General features: G+C 34.3%; 1 protein-coding gene across 1 annotated transcript in view; it reads left to right on the top strand.

Annotated features, from left to right (window-relative positions):
* Positions 1-22570, top strand: part of cachd1 (cache domain containing 1) — a 137124-nt gene that overhangs the window by 56301 nt on the left and 58253 nt on the right. The window contains exon 3 of the mRNA XM_056460039.1: positions 4137-4285. Within this exon, the coding sequence (XP_056316014.1) occupies positions 4137-4285 (149 nt within the window). The remainder of the gene's footprint in view (positions 1-4136; positions 4286-22570) is intronic.

The raw sequence follows: 22570 nt of genomic DNA, 5'->3' as shown, positions 1-22570 counted from the left end.
ATGTCTTTCTTTTTCTACAGAAAATAATAAAAATAAAGCTCATAAATATTTGAAACTGCTTTATAGGGAGAGTGAATCGAAATTCACTTAATTAGGGATGCAACGAGTTACCGGTTTAACTATAAACAGCACTCTTATTTGTCGCAGTTAATTAATCGTACAGGCTTCTCAACGTCACGTTTCTGCACGGAACAAAACTGCTGCAACTAAACAAAGTTATGCCAACTGTGCATTAGTTTAAAGTTCTGATAATGATCGCCTGGTCATGCTGGTCTTCTAAAATAATTCACAACTTGATCTTAATGGCGAATCTCTTCCAGAAATGACAGCGACTCTTTGTTTACAAGTTTGTGGGCGCTTGAATAATCGTTATCATGTGATGGGCATTTGACAGGATGGACTGTACCTTGTGTTCGTGTCATACAGATTACAAAACCAAAAAACTTTTGTTTTCAAGTGCACTTGGCTCATTTAAAAGTACAGATTTTAAACTTTATGTAGACATATTTAATATGTCTGGGAAGTAAGTATTCGCTGAGATTCCAGCTCGTTTGTTGGCCAAACAAACGTCTGGTCCGAGCTATTCCCCCAGAGAAACGTCAGTCTATAGCGATCGCTGATTGGCTCCTGTACTAGTACGTGGGGCTTCATTCGTCATATTGACGTTACACTTTTTACCATTTTAAAACTATACTAGTGACATGTTTGGTATTCTATAGACCATTTTGAGAGATGTAAAGAAAAACAATGGTCCCAACCAATTTTCTGTTTTACGTTTTTAATTCCTATAGCTTCTGAGACCAATGACTTAATGGGCCAATGACATCACCAAATTGAAATGGTCTTAGAGACTGAAATAGTCTTTGATGCGGCATGCGAGCAGTGCGATGTGCTCACATCTTCCAGACGCACCCAGTTGAAAACATCAATGCCGCGAATGCAAAGAAAATCACACGACAAGAACTGACTGATAAGCTTCATACTTTGAATGGAATATACACATTTCTACTCTGGTCCAAAAAGGAATATATATATATATATATATTAAAATTAAAATACCATACAACTTTTTGTAATATAGTTGATCAAAAGTATCTTTCAGACAGAGGTTCAACAGCCTTTGACTGTATTTGTTCTCTATAAAATAGAAATGCTTACATTTACATGATTAAATACTTACAATAAATTAGCATTAGACTTTTTTAATTTATATTTATTTTAATTATTTATTTATTGTTCTGTCGTTTATTTTTTGTGTAAAATTATTACTTATGTTTAAATGTTAAACACATAGTTTAAAGTCCAAAAAGAAATGACTATTGCTTGTATTTTATTATTAATTTATGCTGAATTATTTGATTACTGAGCAGCAGTAAATAACACTTTAAAATATAAGAAGTTTTCACATGATTTTCTAAACTAGTAGTGTTTTAAAATTAATGAATGCGTAATAATCGTGATTTCCTTAAAACTGTGATTATTCCTCAAACTATAATCGTACAACAAAATCTATAATCGGTGCATCCCTACACTTAATACACAAATACACTTAAATGAACATGCACACATAGACATCACCTACTATATAAACCACGTTTATATATATATATATATATATATATATATATATATATATATATATAATACTTCTAACTGTTAAAAGCTATTAGTTAGTTAATTAGTTAGTTATTAGTAACTAATATAGTTATGGTAATTAATAAGCTTAACTTTTCTTAATTTGATTGTAATGCATTAATGTGCACCTTTTGTAAAGTTGTTTTGAAATGAAAATGATTGTGAAATGTACTATACAAATAAAGCTGAAGTGAATTGGAGGTAAATGGTGACTGAATGTAAATTTTCTTAGCTGAACTATCTCTTAAAAAGAAAAGAAGAAGAAAAATGAGCAGAAGAGCTTATAACTTTAAATCATCCCCCGGCTCTTCTGACACTTGAAAGCTTGATTAGATTCTCTAAAATTAGATGTACTGCAGTTCTGGATAATAGTCTTATTTTCTGACATGTCTGGAATGGAACATTTTTCTCCTTGAAAGGGTAACATTCAGGCTTAGCTGTAATGGCAGAAGGAGGCATCTGATTGGTTGTTCACAGGCAATGGGTTATGGTACATTTCTTCAATCCAGGAACTGGACGAGGAGATGGATATATATCTTTTTTGCCTTTTTTTTTTGTTACCGAAATAATTATGTTTTTGTGCTTTGCTAAACCATCTGGTGATAATAAAAACTCTCATGTGTCAGTAATTTATGTCTTGTTTGGGGAAACTCTTAGCTGAGCTGCTGCTATAGTTAATACGTTTCTCCAGGGAGGCTCGGTCTGCATCGAGTAAACAAGAATTCACAGAAACACAGGTAATCAGCTGTAACTGCTTTACTCAAGTGTAGACCCAAACTTAAAACAACACACCGGTTTTCTGAATCCTCTTCTAGTTTATGAGCTGGGTTTTTTCCCTTATAGCACCAAACTATTTTCCTGATGCCTTTGGCTGTGCAGCAGCTGACAATGCATGTCTAATGGTGATCGATTACTAGTCTACGAGGTTAGCTCAAACTCTCTTTGATGTTGAGTGCAGGCTCAGATTTGGAAAGTGAATTAATCGCAGCACATTTCACAGGACTAATGGAAAGAGACTCCCCGAACAAGAGCTGTGTTTATCAAAGTGATATTTCATCATTTATGCTGCATTTGCGTCATGTTTTAATTTAACTTTATTAAATTTAAATTTATTTTATATATAAATTTTTATAAAAATTATATTATATATAATTTTATTAAATTTTTTTAAATTGAGTTATATTTTATTGTATTTTATTTTGTTATATTTTATTTTTTATTTTGTTATTATATATTTTAATTCATTTTATATAATTTTCAAATTTTTACATTTTATTTACTTTATTAAAAAAAAGTTATATTTTATTGTTCTATTTTGTTATTTTATTTTATTTTTAATTCTGCTTTATTATATATTTAGTTTTATTTCATTTTTATATAATGATCTTATTTTTACATTTTATTTACTTTATTTTTAAAATGTTGCTACATTTTATTGTATTCTATTTTATTATATATTTTATTTTTATATAATTATCTTATTTTTACATTTAATTACTTTATTTTTTACATTTTGTTATACTTAATTATATTTTATTTTTAATTATATTTTATTAAATATTATATTTTAATTATCTTATTTTTACATTTTATTTACTTAATTTTTTTAAATGTTGTTATATTTTATTGTATTTTATTGTGTTATTTAAGTTTCTTTTAAATTATATTCTATTTTATTATATATTTTATTTAGTTTTGTTTTTGTATATTTGTCTTATTTTTTTACATTTTATTTACTTTATTTTTGAAATTTTTGTTATTTTAATATATATTTTTTGTAATTTTATTTTTAATTCTATTTTATTATATATTTTTATTTTATATAATCATCTTATTTTTACATTTTATTTACTTTAAATTTTTTTTAAATTCTATTTTATTTTTTTATATTTAATTTTTTAATTCATTTTATTATATATTATATTTTATTTTGTATTATTTTAATATTTTTAATTACATTTTTAAACATTTTTTTATATTTTTGTGTTTTTATTTATATACATATATATATATATATATATATATATATATATATATATATATATATATATATATATATATATATATATATATATATATATATATATATATAAAAGAAGAAGATTTATTTGTTTTTTTGTATATTAATGAAAAGAGACTTCTTGAACAAGAAATAATTAATAATTTATACTTTATTTATATGTAAACACACACTTTTATTTTGAAACTGATAATTAAAAGTTAAACCCAATGCTTAATTTTAATTAAAATACTAGTAACAAATTACGCTGTAGTCCACTACGCTGTGGCAACCCCTGATAATCAGGGACTAAGCTAAAAGAATATGTATGAATGAATAAATGAATGAACGAATGAACATTTATGACCATTACATTCAAGTTTGTTTTTTGCTTGAAGATCAGGGATATGTTAATTATATTTTTAATATAAGTTTTTAATATATATTTTAATATAAGTTTTATTTCTGTAGATATTAATTTGTCTACCTGTGTTGTTTTCAGCTAGCGAAAAAGATCCGAGAGAAGTTTAACCGGTACCTGGATGTGGTGAACAGGAACAAGCAGGTGGTGGAAGCTTCATACACGGCCCACCTCACCTCACCTCTCACAGCCATACAGGACTGCTGCTCCATCCCTCCCTCCATGATGGAGTGAGTATTTCCATTCACATTTCTTCAGTTTATTATGACACACTTTACCTTTTCATAAGATGTCATATAAATCTCTTGTGTCTCTGGAATGGGTCTGAAATGTCAAGCTCAAAACACCAGACAGATAATTCATTATTACTTATTAAATATATCACTATTTTGTCTAGACGAGAGAGGAAAATGACAACAGCCAATCAGAGTCAGAACATCTGAGGATATATCTAAATATCTGCGGAGGTTTTCACTCATTCATAGTAGTTTAAGTAGACTAAATGGTTGCATCTTGATTTGTTTTTTTAGTCTGAATTAGAATAAATTAGATCTGGATAAGTGAAATAAGTTTTACCTCTTTGTTTTATATCATTAAATAAATGATTATATAATATAGCATTTTTCCGTGGAAATGTTATATCGTGAGAAATATCATTATTGCTATACTCAAAATTCAAAATATTGAATATTTTTCCAGTATTGTGCTGCCCTACTTTACAGCATGCTGAATCTGTGTGAAAGTGAAGTGTCATTGTATATTTTGTGCCTCCCTGAGTGTACTGTATTTTTCTAACAGGTGTGACTAAGCTTATGTCATTCTGGATGAGTAATGGATTTTAAATATTGGTTAAAAGACTGAAATGCAATGATAAGATGTTGTCAGACTGCTCTTTCAAAGCTAATGTCGTTCACATTGCAGTTTTTCCTCTTTCTTTTGTCTTTGTGTCTTGACTGTCCTTGCCTTCAATCTTAATATGCACAGTAATTTTCATGTTTGACTCTGTTCTTCTAAATGTTCATCTTCTCTCTTTATCTCCATTTGAAGAATGTTCTCCATCGTCTGGTGACCTGCTCAGTCATATCTTTTTTATTCAATATCATTTCATTTTTTTGTGCGTCTGCATTTCCTAACTATGACCTGACATTGTAAAGGCTTGAAAGGCTGATTGTTACAAATGAATGATTATAAGGTTCTTTTCATCAATGTGTCCTTCCTCATACTTTGTGAATGCGTTTAATACTTCTTAACTCTGTAAGAGAGAGGCCAGTGTTTCAACGATTTGGTGGAAATTGAATTCGATAATAGATTAGATTAGAAAAGGGCTCCAGCACGTCTTGCAAAACATTGATCTTTTTTTAAAATAGAAAATTGAAAGCAAAATATATCATACATTTGGGGGCTGCACGATAATTATTATTTTATTATTAATATTCTGTGAGGATTTCATAAATTGATTAAAGTAAATGCATTTATAAAGTTATAAAACAGGTTGGTTTTAAAATAAACACTCTTCTTTTCAAACTTTTTATTTAACAAAGAATTGTCAAATTTTTTTTTTACAAAATTACTATGATGACTTGCACTAAAAGTGTAAGCATCACAGCTGTTTGCAACATAAATAATAACTAGAACCAATACATGAAGACTAACCGTAACTGATAATAGCTGATCATCATATTAATGCTTTCTGAAGGATCGTGTGAAGGCAGACTGGAGTGTCTGTTTCTGCGGGTCTTTAAAAAGCTCTTTAAAACTCTTAATGGTCCATTAATGGCCTGTTTCTACTGAGTGGTATGCTATGGTACGGTATGGGTCAGTATGCTTTTATGGCCGTTTCCTCTGTCAAAATGTACCAAAAAGTGTACTGTACTGTACTGTAACACTTTTTGGAGACCCTTGTACCTAGCACAACAAAAGGGTACCAAAAGGCGGAGCCAGCCGCACAGCTGAACGCTATTGGTTTACAGAAAAGTGTCACTAGCTTGTGCACAAGCCAGGAGAATGACAACAAAGGAAGCTGCAATTTTAAATACACAGATGAGACATTACATCGTAATAATATATACATATAATAAAAAGCCATGGTCGACCAAAGCCCAAACAAACCTTGTCTTCATATTGATGAACAGTCACAAAGCCAAGAAGAAGAACAGAAGAACCATGTGTCCTGTTGTTGTTTACGAGGACGACTAAAGAACGAGCGATTTCACTTTCTCTAGGGAGCTTGTGCACTTGCCACGTGTCTATATTTGAAATAACAAACTTGAGCTCATGATATTAACGAGGATATGATCATTGAAGTTCGGATTCTGATATCCTTTCAGAAACGGAAAAATGCCAGAGTAAAGCATGAAAAAACAAAGGAGCAAATGATTCTATCAGCAACTTAAAACATGAACAAACTGCCATGTTTAATTATCGTTGTCACCTTTTGGATTATTATGAACTCGGAATGAATTAATTAATTTTAACAAGATGTTAACATTACTGGTGATGGTGAAGAATAAAGATGAGAGGTTTGTTGGTGCGAATAGTGGTTAGTGCGTCGACACATAGCATGATGTACTCACTGCGACCCAAGTTCGATTCCCGGCTCAAGGTCCTTTGCCGATCCCCTATCTCTGCTCACCACACTTTCTTGTCTGTAAAATCTCCACCGTCCTATCCCAATAAAGATGAAAAAAACCCTAAAAATAATTATAAAAAAAGATGAGAGGTTTGTACTGACTGTAAATGTTTCGTATCATTTATGAACCCAAATAAGGCCTCTTTTAGGTATTTTTTTACTTGGAATTGGTAACATTTCCGCCATTGTAAGTCTTTGAATGTGTTTATAAATGTTTTATTTATTTATTTATTTTTATTTTATATAATCACAGACTTTACAGTAGGCTTTTTCGCATTGTCATTGATCTGCAACTATAATCAAATCCTTTTCATGGAAAGGTTAGTAATCAACATTTATTTATACGAAAGTGTTTATGTATATAAAGCATTTGTTTAGTAAGAAGTGCATCTCATATGAAAAGTGAACTTCAAGTGAAAATGACGTCGACTGCAATTTTCTACCAAACACCATACCTACCAAAAGGGTACCATTTGTACGCTTTAGCAGTGGAGAAACAAACCTGATAAAGGTGACCCGTACCGTACCATACTGTAACACTCAGTAGAAGTGAGTCATAAGTAATATTTAAAAAAAGCTGTTGACCACGATGTCAGCTTAAAACACATGCAGCCAATCAGCAATAAAGGGCATGTCTAGTAAAGATAGCAAAGATATCAAAAAGTAACAAGGTCCTGTTGGGTTATGTGTGTTTGTCCTTTCAAATATCAAAATCTAAATGTGTTTGGCAGCTGGATGCACACATTTATTAATTTTACTGTAAAGCAAAGAATAAAAAATATTGCAATATTTTAACATCCACAATGGAAAACAAGGCAAAAAACAGAAGGGGAACAACAAGTGTTTCTCTCCAGTATGACCAAAAGATGTTGACATATTCTATTGGCTAAGACCAGAGTAGCATTTTCAAAAATGAGTGAAAAGGTTGTGATATCTGTTGGAGGTACACTGTAAAAACATTTGTCATGGCGGCAAATGTTTATATGTTGCATTAACTTGTTTTAACTATTTTTAAAATTTTCACTCATTTTGACTCTTTTCAAGTTATGAAAAGTTGAACTTAATATTTTTTGCAAGCTTGATTGATACAAGTTCAAGTGACTAGAACAGTTAATTTAATTCAACTAAAAAATGTAAAACCGCAAGATATTTTTACAGTGTATGGTTTTATTTAACTCTGAAATTCTGCCAAAGCATCTCATTGTTTCTTTCATTTAGAAAACATATTGATCTGTTGTGCGTCCATAAATTGCATGCTTGAATTTTTTTGGTTTGACTTAAAAAACTTAAGAGAAACTATGTAGTTTAATGCTGATTTACATTTAACCACATAAATAAGAATAGTTTTTTTTAACTTGAAATATTATTTCACAATATTTATTTTTTAATCATCTAAAAATATCCTTGTTGAACTTAAGTCCTCTTCTGAAAGCAGTAAAATGACATTTGCTCACTATAATCCTTTCACACATATTCTTTCACAAACAGGTTTTGGAAAATGTGTCTGTCCCCGGGGCACAGACTCATCTTTTACGATGTGTTACAGGAAATAAAATTATAGTAGGCGGTTAGTTAAGCAGTGTTTTTCCTGCATGACTACAAATAGAAGTTTTCCAGTATGTCATCCAGTGTCCAGTGTCAAAGCCAGAGCATTGTAAATATGACCTGAGGCTTGATTTAAAGAGCATAAATGAGCTTTATTCTCCAACACTTGGATGTTTCGTCATTGAGCGCACATATTTACACAGCTGCCCAATCAGCTCTTTGATCTTTATCTCAACCAAGTTTTATTAACAATGGAATGTATTATGCACCACCTTGATATTATCTTGTTACATCGTGTTTGTTTTTTTTTAACCCTTTATCAAGTGAAGAACCATATATGCTATGCTAATTTCATTGACATTTGATTACCATATACACTGCTCAAAGTAAGCACGTAAACAACCCAATGTAACTCCAAGTGTTCCCTTTATTTCTTGAGCATACATGCATACACACACACACACACACACACACACACACACACACACATATATATACAGACGTACACACACACACACACACACACACACAGCGGACACTTTATTAGGTACACCTTACTAGTACTGGCTTGGACCCCCTTTTGCCTTCGTGGCATAGATTCAACAAGGCACTGGAGATATTGCTCAGAGATTTTGGTCCATATCAAGCAGTTGCTGCAGATTTGTCACGCTGCACATCCATGCAGGTGCTCTATTGGATTGAGGTCTGGGGAATGTGGAGGCCATTTGAGTATAGTGAACTCAATGTTATGTTCAAGAAACCAGTCTGAGATGATGCTTGAAGTAGCCATTAGAAGATGGGTACACTGTGGTCATAAAGGGATGGACATGGTCAGCAACAATACTCAGGTAGGCTGGGGTGTTGACACAATTCTCAATTGGTACTAATGGGCATGAAGTGTGCCAAGAAAATATCCCCCACACCACTACACCCCCACCACCAACCTGAACCATTAAAACAAGACAGGATCAATGCTTTTATGTTGTTGACGCCAAATTCTGACCCTACCACCCGAATGTTGCAGCAGAAATTAAGACTCATCAGACCAGCAACGTTTTTACAATCTTCTATTGTCCAATTTTGGTGAGCCTGTGTGAATTGTAGACTCAGTTTCCTCTTTTTAGCTGACAGGAGTGGCACCTGATGGGGTCTTCTGTAGCCCATCTGCCTCAAGGTTTGACGTGTTGTGTGTTCAGAGATGCTCTTCTGCATACCTCAGTTGTAACTAGTGGTTATTTGAGTTACTCTTGCCTTTCTATCAGCTCGAACCAGTCTGGCCATTCTCCTCTGACCTCTGGCATCAACAAGGCATTTGTGCCTGCAGAACTGCCGCTCACTGGATATTTTCTCTTTTTCGGACCATTCTCTGTAAACCCTAGAAATGATTGTGTGTGAAAATCCCAGTAGATGAGCAGTTTCTGAAATACTCAGACCAGCCTGTCTGGCACCAACAACTATGCCACGTTCACAAGTTCCTTGGTTTGAACTGCAGCAGATTGTCTTGACCATGTGTACATGCATAAATACATTGAGTTGCTGCCATGTGAATGGCTGATTAGAAATTTGCGTTAGCAAACAGTTGGACAGGTGTACCTAATAAAGTAGCCGGTGAGTGTATATATGTCAGTGACAAAATTATAGTCTTATAATAACCCCTAACACTCCAGGGTTTTTCCAACGAATGTCCTATAAAGGGTTAAAATTATGATAGTGGTGCGACAAATATGATGCATATTTTAAAAACTGTAAAAACAACAACAGTACTTTTAACAAATATGCTTAAATGATATCCACTTGCAATGCTACAAAGAATCCATTCATATCAGTGATCTAGACAGTTGTTTTTTGTTTAGATTTTTTGTACCTAAGGGTACCTACCATCATGGTGGCCACCAGATTGAGATCATGTGACCCGCCGTGTCCTATGAAAGTGACTTTAAAGCACCCGAGTTCACTCAGTGGTTATCTTAGCAGTGGTATTTCTATGCAGAAAGTGTGCCTGTTTGGGGAAAGACAGACATTTAAAAAATTTATTTTGCTTCAGTTATATATTTAAAGTCCCCAAGAAATCAAAACTAACCACAATCTGAAAATGCTCTTCCTGTTTTTTTCAGTAAATTGTCAGATTATGCATATCTTAGGAATTGGCTGTGGCTAACATATTTAACCACGCTGCTCCAACTGTCGGTTTTGACAACAAACAGAAATGGTGAGAAGGTGGTGTCTGTTAGGTTGTTATAACTCTCCCTAATCCCCTTTCCCCATCTTTCTGAAAGAAATGCCTACTTTACTAACATCCATTCAGCTCGCCGTAGAGTCACGGCCACTGTTTTGTCGTTTAATCTTCCGTTTCTCTAGGAACTGCGTCACTATACAAAAAAATAACACTCGCAGCTTCTGGTTCATGGGGACTTCAAAAGTAATCTGAAAACATTGGTTTCATGACATTGACTCTTTAGCTTGCCTAATTAGACCATTTTAAAAGTCAAGATCAATTTCATATTCAGGAGTGAAACCTAAAATACAAAATTAAAGACCCCATGAAATCAAAGCAATTTTTTCTTGTAGTAGTATTGTCATATCTTAATGATATCTGTTCACATAATAGATTCCAAAAAGTAATGTACCCTTATATTTAATGAAAATTGTTTCTCATGTTGTATATCTTCTCATATTTTATGTTTACTGCATGTTTTCACTATATTCTCTAGTTGTTGACATTGTGGAACGAAACTCTTAAACTGTCACAATCAGTCAGCTTGCATCACTTCAAAGTTAAAAACTAATTTCTAATAACTCATTTATTTTGTCTTTATCTTGTCGGAGAGCAGCATTTACAGCCAATCTTTCACTCCATAATATTGTAGTGATATTACTGTAAACTTAGTAACCAAATCGTTTTGACTAAGGTATGTCTTTAAAAAAATGAAAGAATACTGTTGATGATACTAACTAACTTTGCCATCTGAATAACATAAATAAAGAACATTAATACACACTTACCAAATCCATAGAGACAGGACAATCAACACCAACTAGAACCAAGTCTTTTTTTTAAAAGGAGACGAGTGGCAAATCCGGATTTCACCATTTCCAGATTTGAAAAGCTCTCGGGTAAAAAATGTTCCTTACAAACATATTTTCGTGTTAGCAGACCCCTGTAATCCCCACATGTGGGTCCACACATGAGCTGTGCTCTCATCGCAGGGAAATGGAAACTAAACCTTCGTTGCGGCACATTTATAAATGCAACACTGACGACCCATGTCTCCTAACAATTCTTCTTCTTTTACTTGTTTGAATTACGGTAGGCAACACAACGTGGTGTCTCTGTGAACACTCCAACAGGTAAAAGGATTTTTCGAAGCTATATCATGCATATTAATGAAGTTGCATCTCGTTCACAATAAATCGCGCTGATTGGTTCGAACCAAGTCTTTATCATGAATTAATGAACCGATGTGCTGAAAACTCAGTGACGTCACTTTGTACCGGCCAGTACAGACGGCCAATCTCCACACTGGAATTTACACACGGTTCTCATGGTCGTGACTTAACTTCAAAATTTATTTTAAAACCGGAAGAACGAATTTGCTCAGAGAGAGAGTTTTAATTTTATTGCCATTTCAGCTTCTATGAAAAAAATTATAAAAATAAATACTATAAAAATAACAATTAAAAGTCAGTAATCAACAGCAATAAAGTAATCAACAGCAATAAATAATATACAAGGTAAAATACATAAATAATAATGATAATATATAAGATAAAAATCTAAAACAGTGATCCCATTCGGTTTGCCATTTGTTGACAATATAGCCTTTTATTAGTGGCTTTAGATCCGAAGGTGGGATTTTACACTCCTTCAGCTTTCCTGCTACGAATTTGCTCAAAATAAAGCAAAAACAACCAATTTTCACTTTTGTTTGTAAAATATATGTGTCCTAATAGTGTTTTTAGCAACATGGTACACATATATGACTGTCAACCTCTAAAAAAAATTACTTTAGTGTTTCGTGACTCTTTAAAAGCTTAACTAGGTTAATTAGGTTAACTAGGCAAGTTAGGTTAATTAGGGTTTTGTATAACAGTGGTTTGTTTTGTTGACCGAAAAAATATATTGCTTAAGGGGGCTAATAATATTGACCCTAAAATGGTTTTAAACAATATAAAACTACTACTTGAATTGTGGCAGAAATAAAACACATTAGTCTTTCTCCAGAAGAAAAGGACCACTTTGATGGGTAGTTCCTATAACAGAGTTTCCTAACCTCCCTGGCATTAAAGATGACACTTTTGCTTTATATATATATATATATATATATATATATATATATATATATATATATATATATATATATATATATATATATATATATATATATATCTTATAAAGGATCTCAAATTAAATTCCCATGCTATAATTAATGTAAACAGACTGATTAGATGAAAATATGTTGTTCAGCCACGGTTTATAAAGATTTAAAGCTTCCATATGACATCTGCTCCGGCTTTGTGTCCTCTATCAGACCCCAGTTCAGCTGCCCTCATGAAGCCCAGTCTCTGCCCAAAGATCAAATGTTTCACACCATATCGATGTCACATCCCCGTCATGCATCCCAGCGGTGTCTGTTCTCCCGTGAGCGGTGACCTCTGGCACGGGAGAATGCTTTAATCAACACTGCCTTCTGCTACACTTAACCAGTGATGAAACCTACTAGAAATAGCCCCTTACTCAGGATACATGTGATCGCTTGCTCTCGCTCTCTCTTTGCTTAAGGGGATTTTAGTGTTGGTGGAGTGTTAAGCTACATTTATGCATTGCCCAAAGGATGGTCTGCAATATTAATGTTGAAGTGTGTGTTTGTGTGCATGTGGCGTCTTCTCATGCACATGTATAGTGAGGGTACAAGCGTCTGCAGTTCTACCAAGATATTGCAATGTCGTTTTAGTAAGTACTTTTGGATGTCAGCTAATAGGGGTTTCACCGACTAGTATTAGAATTGAATGCGTATTTGTTGACCATTTGCGGTCTATAAAACAATTGAAGACGCCTGCTAAAGTGTCTTTCAGTTTAACAATAGTTTACTCATTCATTCATTTTCCTTTAGCTCAGTCCCTTTATTTACTGCCAACTTATCCAGCATATGTTTTCCCTTCCAGCTGCAACCCAGTACTGGGAAACACCCATACACACTCATTCACTCACATACACTAAAGCCAATTTAGTTTATTCAATTCCCCTATACCGCATGTCTTTGGACTGTGGGGGAAACCAAAGCACCCAGAGAAAACCCACGCCAACGCGGGGAGAACTTGCAAACTCCACACAGAAATGCTTTGGGGCTCGAACCAGCAACCTTCTTGCTGAGAGGTGATGGGGGCTAATCACTGCACCACCGTGCTGCCCACAATAGTTCATATATCTTGTCAGGCACATTTAGAACAATAATAATAAAGGACTCTTTTTAAGAATCATAAGGATCATATGAATAAAAAAAGATTGTGATGCTTTTACATTTACGCTAAAGCATCTGAACAAAAAAAAATCTAATAAATGTTGTCCCTTAAACTCTTAATTAATAAAATAATCCACAAAGCGGAAAGTGTAAAATTTCCCAAATATTAAGCATTGCAGCTGTTATTCTTATAACTAATAACAATGATAATTATATTAATAATATTATTAATAGTATCAATTATGCAGACATTCCAGTATTAATGTTTATATATATATATATATATGATTTTAGCAAAATTTCAGTAAAGCATTAATATTGTAAACAGTATTTAAGAAGAAAACATTTTACTATCTTTTATGTACTATTCCTCTATTTATTTTTATCATTTTGTATTTAATGTTTTTGTTGTGTAACTGAATTTTTTTTTGTGTATGTTTACTGGAATGGACTGTGTGCATATGAACTTTTATTTTTCATTAAGCTAGCTCAATCGCTTCTTTTGAAAAGTCATGCCATTACAAAATTGTCACATTGTCACAATTGTCACAATTCTATTTTGTACCTCTACCCCTTGGCCCTTGAAAGAGAGTGTGAAGGGGAAGGACTTTTCAAAATTTACCTTTAAGAAATCACTACACCACTACAACACTGGCACACATCATCATATGTCATCGCGATCCTGTGTTGAGATCGTTTATGGCAACTGCTGTAATTATTCCAGTTGCTTTGTTTTTTGGTATTTGGTATTTGGTAAATCTTCAGGAATTCACTGAAGGCAATAATATCATGTTATCATGACGATATAATGTGGCAAAAAGCTTGTAACTGTACTGTGCATTTACACCGTGGCCATGTGTAAACATAAGAAAACAACATTAACAGGATGCCAGACACTGTAAAAAGGTCATTTACAACCACTAGACTTTTCTGACAGGGTATTCCAGTGTCATCAACAAAATGTTGTGGGACTACTATACAGGAGTTATTACTAGGGATTATAGACAGCGAAATTTAGCGGTTTTTATTTGAGCTTTTTTTAAGCATGATGGTAAAACACGAACGCGGTTATGAATGTATTAAAACATGTGCTTGTTTGTTGTAAAAATTCATAATATTGACAAAAAAACTAATTTGTGCATCTCCTGACGTCCATGTGCAGCCATGCTGTCGTTGTAGATGGTGTATTCTGGGAAATTTTTGTACCCCTTGGTTTCGAGTGTAGTCCTAAAAAATCTCAGTTTCAAAGGCTTTCTAGCCCTTCCCCTTAGCCCTACGCCTTCAAGCTAACATGAACGCTCAAACCGAGGGTTTAGGGGTAAGTGGAAGGGCTAAGGTGTAGCATCGGGACTGGCCCTTAAGATATGGTTTCTTAAAAAAAATCAATGATCTTGACTGCCTGATTGGGATACAATGTGAAGTGTGTCTCACACTGTACAAGAAGCGCTGAATTAAATTACATTTGTTCCACCTCATGTCTTTAAAGTCAGGAAATTTACTTTACCACAGTGGAGTTTCAGTGCTCCTGATGGAGTTTTCGTTTAAATGGCCTTTCATCTCATTTTACACTTGAACAACTAAACATGCCTAAAAATGCTTAAGGGCGTACTCTCACTCTTACAGTTGCCTTGAACCGTGCCGAAGCGCACTTGCCCGATCTCCCCAGACGGCCAACACTCACACTGCATCTTTACTTTCTGAACTGGACCAAGAGAAGCACTATTGCTCAGCACAGTGGACATTGCTTTAGTTATATTAAAAAAAAATCATATTATTTTTAGTCGTTGCAGTGGCAAACAGTTAAACATTCCACCACTTTTGACGCTCATAAATGATCATAAATGTCCTCATGCTGCACATATTAGGAGGTTGTCTTTGATTACTTTGGCAGTTTGCATTCATTTTAAAGTAAGAATGATTAATAAATCCATATGAAACAGTTACATAAAAGTAGGGATGCACTGATCCCAATACTTGGATCGGATATCGGTTCAATGCCACATATTTTTGCCAGGTATCTGTCAGCTGGTACCAATCCAAATTCGATCTTGCGCATTCGCTATTTTCTGTGCAATTTATAAGCCAACAAAAGCCATGTAAGTAGCCTATTATAAGGCAGTAGAAAGTTAGCATGTATGCTTACTATACCACAAATATTCTGAAGCTATTTTATAGTTTAATGTGAAGCAGAGATGAAAATTCAAGTGTTTAAATTCATTTTTCAGTTCAGCGCTCTCGCCACTGTGCCTGTCAATCATTCTTCATTCATTCACAATTCAAACTGCGTGCTGCGTTCATGACACCTCAAAAAACTTTCTCCAAGACTATTTGGCTCAGTATTACATTCGACAGATCCTCAATGCACTGATTTCTTCCCTTTGTGCTGCTGTTTTGGAAGTGTCCGCAGATACCGGAGGGCTGCGCATTGTGTCTCAGTGATGCATCAAGCGCTTCATTTACGCACCGGCTGCGCAGACGTGATGTGCACCACTCCGTAAATTATTCTCACAATAAGTTTTGGTTCTCTCATCCTTCCGAATGAGTTTATTCTTCAGAGGGGAATGCTTTTATTGCTGCGAATAGTTTGTAAAACCTGGCTCATTGTGGTCAAAGTAGTTGATTAAATTAATAAAAGCGAAACTGACAGATGCAATATGGATTATTTATAAAATTATTTAGCCTAACATAGGCTACTCTGAAATTGTGAATATAGGTGAAATTAGGCGAGGAGATGTTTATTAAGTAAAACTGGCCTCAGTTTAGTTTAGTCTGCATCAAACCTGCAGGAAAATATCAGGCTTTGCTAAAAGGCAGGTTATTTTACCAATGATTAGGGTCAGAACTGATAGCCTATTACAAAGAAACTTCTTTGGTGCGTAAATCTTATCAATGCTATTATTCAAAAAGGTAATGATTTGCACTCATTAAATAATTGCTTTGTACTGTTTTTCTTTTTTTTTTTTTTTTACATTCTTTGAGTGATTTAAAAAACACAATCGTTTCGGCACAATGCCTTCCACACTGAGAGCAATTACTTAATGAGTGCGAATCATTACCTTTTTGAATAATATTAAAAAAGGAAACATAAGCTGGACCACAACAGATCATATCAATGTCATAATGAATGCTCAATGTAGCCTAGTTTATTGGATCTGTTATTTTTACTTAAGAAGATATATTATTTGAGTTTTTCATGTTTATTGTTGAGTTGTATTATGTTAAAAAAAACACAGTATATCGGGATCAGATCTGTATCGGCCGATACTCAGAATTTTGGTATCGGGTTCGGATCGGTTCCAAAGATATGATATCAGTGCATCTCTACATAAAGGTGACGTCGTGTCTTCAGTTTTGCGCTCAGGCACGCTTTGCACTCACACTACAATTGTACCGTGCCAAAGCCCAACCAAACTGCGCTGTCCATAAAGCACATTAATTTGGACTTTTTTTCACACGTATTTCTGTTTTTCCAATCCTTCCAGTTCTTGATTAGGCATTCAACCCTCACAAACAAACTCTGGTTCTCTTGATCTCCTTTCCTCCCTCTTTCCCTCCTCTCATTCCCCGTCCACTGTTAATCCGCTCTGTATCTCCCAATCCTTTCGGAGCCAGAGCGTTTGGACAGGCTCAGAGCTTGAGCTAATAAAGACACCGTTACAGAGAGAGAGAGAGATGCAAGAAGTAGAGCTTAAGTCACCATAAAGGGGGTCTTAAACGCTGCTCGGCCGGACTGCATACTTTCTCCAATCCAGGCAGGGTGAAATAGGGAACCTCTTTTCCAATAATCCCCCTTGAGCCTCCCTCTTAACTCTCGGAGACCGCTGTGCTAATGAAGCCCAGCTCTGAAAGAAGTGCTGAGAGACTGTGTGTTTGTGTGTCAGTGTGTGTGTGTGTGTGTGTGTGTGTGTTTGACAGACAGGGCTGATGCTGATACCGCAGTGGTACGTGCATGTTATCTCTCCGCCGCGTGGCGAGACGTCACCGTATCTGCCAGCACTCTATTAGCCGTGGAATACAATCACAGCGACTTGTTCTTGTCACCGTCAAACATGAAGTGCCACTAAATGAGGAGTTCATCTGAGTACATGAGGACCAAGCTCCACTTAGTTCAGATATTAAGAGGATAATAGCGCTTGCTGCTCATTAACTGTATTCATATTAGATACTTACTAATTGTTATGAAGTTGTACAGATTAAATAGGTACTGTTCAAACACCTGATCTTATGTATAATTTGTTTTTTGTTTTTCTGACAAAGGATGCATTTTGGATTTAATGTTTTTTGCCATGTTTGTTGTCTGTTGGTAGACTTTTATTTTGGACAATATTTGCTAATTTTGAGATAGTGACAATAGCTGTGCATTATTCGGGTTATAGTTATAAGTAATAAATAAAATAAGTAAATAAAAATGTTTACATATTTTATCTGATGTGAAGATCCTTATGCAAACCTGATTTATTTTTTGAGAATAATTAAAACATTTAAATATTTATAACTTATTTAAAAAAAAAAAGGATTTTATTTATATTATTAATGTATTCTATATATATATATACACGAGTAGCAGTGTGATATGGCTGTATATTGGCACTGGTGGGAGGCGTGCGCTGGGTCAAGCCCTATGTGTAAATATTATATACACATAATCATGTATATAAAAAAGAAAATCAAACACAGAGTCTCAAAAATCTTTTTGTACAAGTAACTACTTCCTTTCGCTATCATTCACATCTGCAGCTGACGCTCAGAACAGCAGAAACCATTACTAATTCACCAACGTCACTTTGTGACGAGCTATGTGAATGATTCTCTAGCGTAGTGTCTAAAATTATGACAAAACAGGTGATTTTTGCTCACATTTTAAGATTATAAGGCTGAACGGCTTGAAATGTCATCAGTCTAGACATTTCCCAATCTTTCCATGTTGTAATATCACAATAATTAACCCCAAAAAAGCCAAATCAAACCAAACACTATTCACCTTATTCTCCGCGTACGAGTGGGCGCAGCCATTTGAATCATTTTGGCTCAAAACTTCCGGTCTCATTCACTCCCATTCATTTTTAAACGTTAAAAACAGCTCGTTTTGCTGCTTGGTGTTGCAAACTGATATTTTCTTATTATATTATTCTACTTTGTCTGTATTTTCATGCAAACACTTGTTTAGTAGAGTAAGTAGTTTGACCGTTTTTTGCCGTTTATTATTCCTAGTCATTTCTCCCATAGGCAACTGAATCGGAAGTTCTAAAACAATCGCAAAAACACGCACACTTCCGCATTGAAGAATAAGGTCAATAAGATTACCATGGTATAAATACAGTGCTACAACCTACAAAAGAGAGAGATTGACTTAGAATGCCACTTACCTGTTCTGTAATGATTTGTCAGCTGAAGTTTAAAAAGTACGTTGAGAAAATTTTGTTTTTATCACCCAAGGACTTTTTATGTAGTCTCCATTGCCATCTTTTGGCGGAATGTCAACCGTCTTTGCTCTGCTCAGTATGACAGGTTGGCCACCGACACGCTGAATCTCTGAAATTATTAATATTTAAAATTGACATCCTTATCAATAAACTGAATAGTTGCAATCTAAACGACTACATTCTCGACTAAAAAGCCTCAAAAGTACAATATTTGTCAAACTGTAGTGAGTTTATTGATGTGCTGTCACTTTATGTGGGCGGAGTAATACACAAGATTGAAGAGGCTCTACAAGTTCTGTTATTGCAGAATATCGCACTGCTATCAGCCAATCAGATTCAAGAACCAGACAGAACTGCTGTGTATGTATGTATGTATGTGTATATGTATCGTTATGCAATTGTTATAATTGTATTATTTGTAATTCTTTAGTTGTAAACAAGTTTTTATTATATATAAATATTTTCTTTTAAAATTATTCTCATATAATAACCTTGCATTGCATTATGCTCTTCACATCAGATAAAATATGTGATTTATTTATTTATTTTATTATTATTTACAGTTATAACCCCAATCAGGCAGGGTTATTGTCTAAAGTCAATATCAACTAAAGTAAAACTATTTAAGTAACTTAAATAGTCAACTAAAATCTAAACAATAAGAATATCTTAAAATATGTAGAATATATGAAATAAAATACAACATGTTTTGGTCTGTTTGATGCAGAATGTTAATCACTTTGTATATATTGTGGATAACTTAAACGTTTAATATTTTATAGGCATATTTTGGTGTAACTGGCAATTTGCAGCTTTTTATTTATTTTAATATTTTATCAAATTTTTCTATCATTACAGTTGCAGTAGAAATCATTACAGTATTATTTTATTGTGATTAAAATGGTAAAACTAATTTGAAATTCAAATATGCAATTAAATGATTGAACAGTCAATGTTTTTTGGTTATTTTAGGTCAAACACTGTTTTTCATACCATGCAAGCGGAGCACTACCCGAAGGCTTGTTTTCCCATTTACTCATTTTCTATCTTTCTTTTCATTCTTTCCGAATGTTTTTTTTTTCCCAGAGACCTTAATTTGCACGTTGATATCAAAGATAGAAAAGGAAAATGCCTCACGTTTTTTTTATCCAATATATATTTTCTCTCCTCCTTCCTTTCCCCCTTCCCTCTTTTGCACACTTGCACTCCAATCTTTTTTTTTCTGATGTAAAATTCAAAGCAGCTTGCAAATTTATTTTTTATCTAGCGCGTTTGCTTTTGCCGCCGCATGTAAAGTGTGTTGAAGGAGAATTCTAATGACTAGCGCCTGATGGGAATTAAATGTGTGAAGTTCAAAGCGCCTTGCACATCACAGCAGCCGTCAGTCAAACAGCAGCTCCGCTTCGACTCTGCGAGACGCCGATAATGGGGAGAGAAATGAACTCCACGCTCAGAAAACACACTAGTTTAGTAAAGGCTAATGGACAAGAACATACCAAGTTCATGCGGCAGAGGATAAGTAGGGTGCATGTGGATGAAAGCAGCGCATTTTGGGGTATTATTTGAAGGAGAATAGATAGATGAATGAATGGTTGCGAGAAGATGGAGAAATGATGGTTGGAGCTTGTTATAGTTTGTGTGAGGCAGTGTTTTTTGTGGAGTCCTGAGGGAGATGAAAGAGCGTGTGGCGGTGCAAGATCTCTGGAGATGCTGCTGAGATCAGTGCTCGATTAGTGCAGGCACAGACCTGAAACAGCAGCTGAATGGGTTGCCTATGAAATGTCATTTTTTGTAGCACATACTGAGTAGATGTGTTTGCTGATTACACATCTATTTTTTTATGCTTCATGCCATTTAATCAATTCTGTCAAAAGCTATGTTTCCATCCACACATTTTGTTGCGCATTTTAGGAATTTATATGAAAATGCTCTGGATTTAAGTGCCAAGATACACATTCATTCAAATAATTTGTATGAAAAACTGAGCACACAACTGAGTAGGATGATCTGTTTGTCTGATGTGAAATGATGGAAATGCATGCATCAAAAAAGGGTTGGTGTGATTAGATATCTGGACTAACCGAAGAGCTGCTCTCATCTCACTCCATTTTTTTATTATAATTTTGCAAAGAGCTGAGCGAAAATTAATTTTTATAGTTACTTTATTGAATAATCTAATCACTTTCATAAGCATCAGGTCTCTAGATGAAAGATAATATGAACAAATTTGTTCATTTTCTGCTATGTTAAGGAACTTGCGGTTTCTCGTCGTGCAGAAATGCTGGTTTTCATTGTTTGTATATCACAGAATTTTTCCAATAAGTGACACTTTTGTTCTCTTAAAATAAATTGAACGGACACAGTAAATTTGTCACTTTTTGGGTGGAAACATAGCTAATAGGGCTGCACGTTATTGGAAAAAACTGACATTGCGACATTTTATTTTTCTCCGATACATATTGCGATATTGAGTATGATTTTGACAGATGAAATAAATAGCTCTATTTGATAAGAAAGAATGAATAATTTTAGGACAATTTTGGATGATGAAGCGTATAAAACCACATCATAAGCAATGATAAATATAGTAAAGCAGTTACAAATGAAATAAATGCCTTCTCTAACAGTATTCAGGCACACAAATTGAATAACTAAATGTAAAATAAATAACACTGTATAATCTTCATTGCATATATACTGCACATAAACACAGTTAATGTTTGTTAAAGTTACTAAAACGTTAATTTCCTGTACCTGAATGCAAACAAAACATGCACAAAGCACATGCATATGATACATTCATTCGTTAGTCGGGTTAGTCTCTTTATTAATCTGGGGTCGCCACAGCGGAATGAACCGCCAACTTATCCAGCATTTGTTTTACGCAGCGGATGCCCTTCCAGCCGCAACCCATCTCTGGGAAACATCCACACACACTCATACACTACGGTCAATTTTAGCCTACCCAATTCACCTGTACCACATGTCTTTGGACTGTGGGGGAAACCGGAGCACCCGGAAGAAACCAATGCTCACGCAGGGAGAACATGCAGACTCCACACAGAAACGCCAACTGACCCAGCCAAGGCTCGAACCAGTGACCTTCTTGCTGTGAGGCGACAGCACTACCTACTGCGCCACTGCGTCGCCCCGGCAAATTTAGCAATTACTCCACAACCATGTGTGTTTTAACTCCTACTCAACTATAATCCAGATTCAACATTGCAGATCCTGCGTTGTGACTATTCACAGATGTGATATAATGCTGAAGTGATATATTGTGCAGCCCTAATAGCTAGTGTCTAATTGATGGCTGAAATACACTACATGGATTTTGCACAGAATTGTGTTCCAATTTGGAAAAGTCTGGAAAACTCAACATTGGTTGCACAAAGTCTGCACCAGTCTGGATTTAGGTAGTCTGATTTGATAAATTTTCATAGTATATAATATGAATAA

This window comes from Danio aesculapii, chromosome 6 (genome assembly GCF_903798145.1).
Source record: "Danio aesculapii chromosome 6, fDanAes4.1, whole genome shotgun sequence".
Taxonomy (NCBI): domain Eukaryota; kingdom Metazoa; phylum Chordata; class Actinopteri; order Cypriniformes; family Danionidae; genus Danio; species Danio aesculapii.
This window is presented reverse-complemented; position numbering and strand designations above follow the sequence as displayed.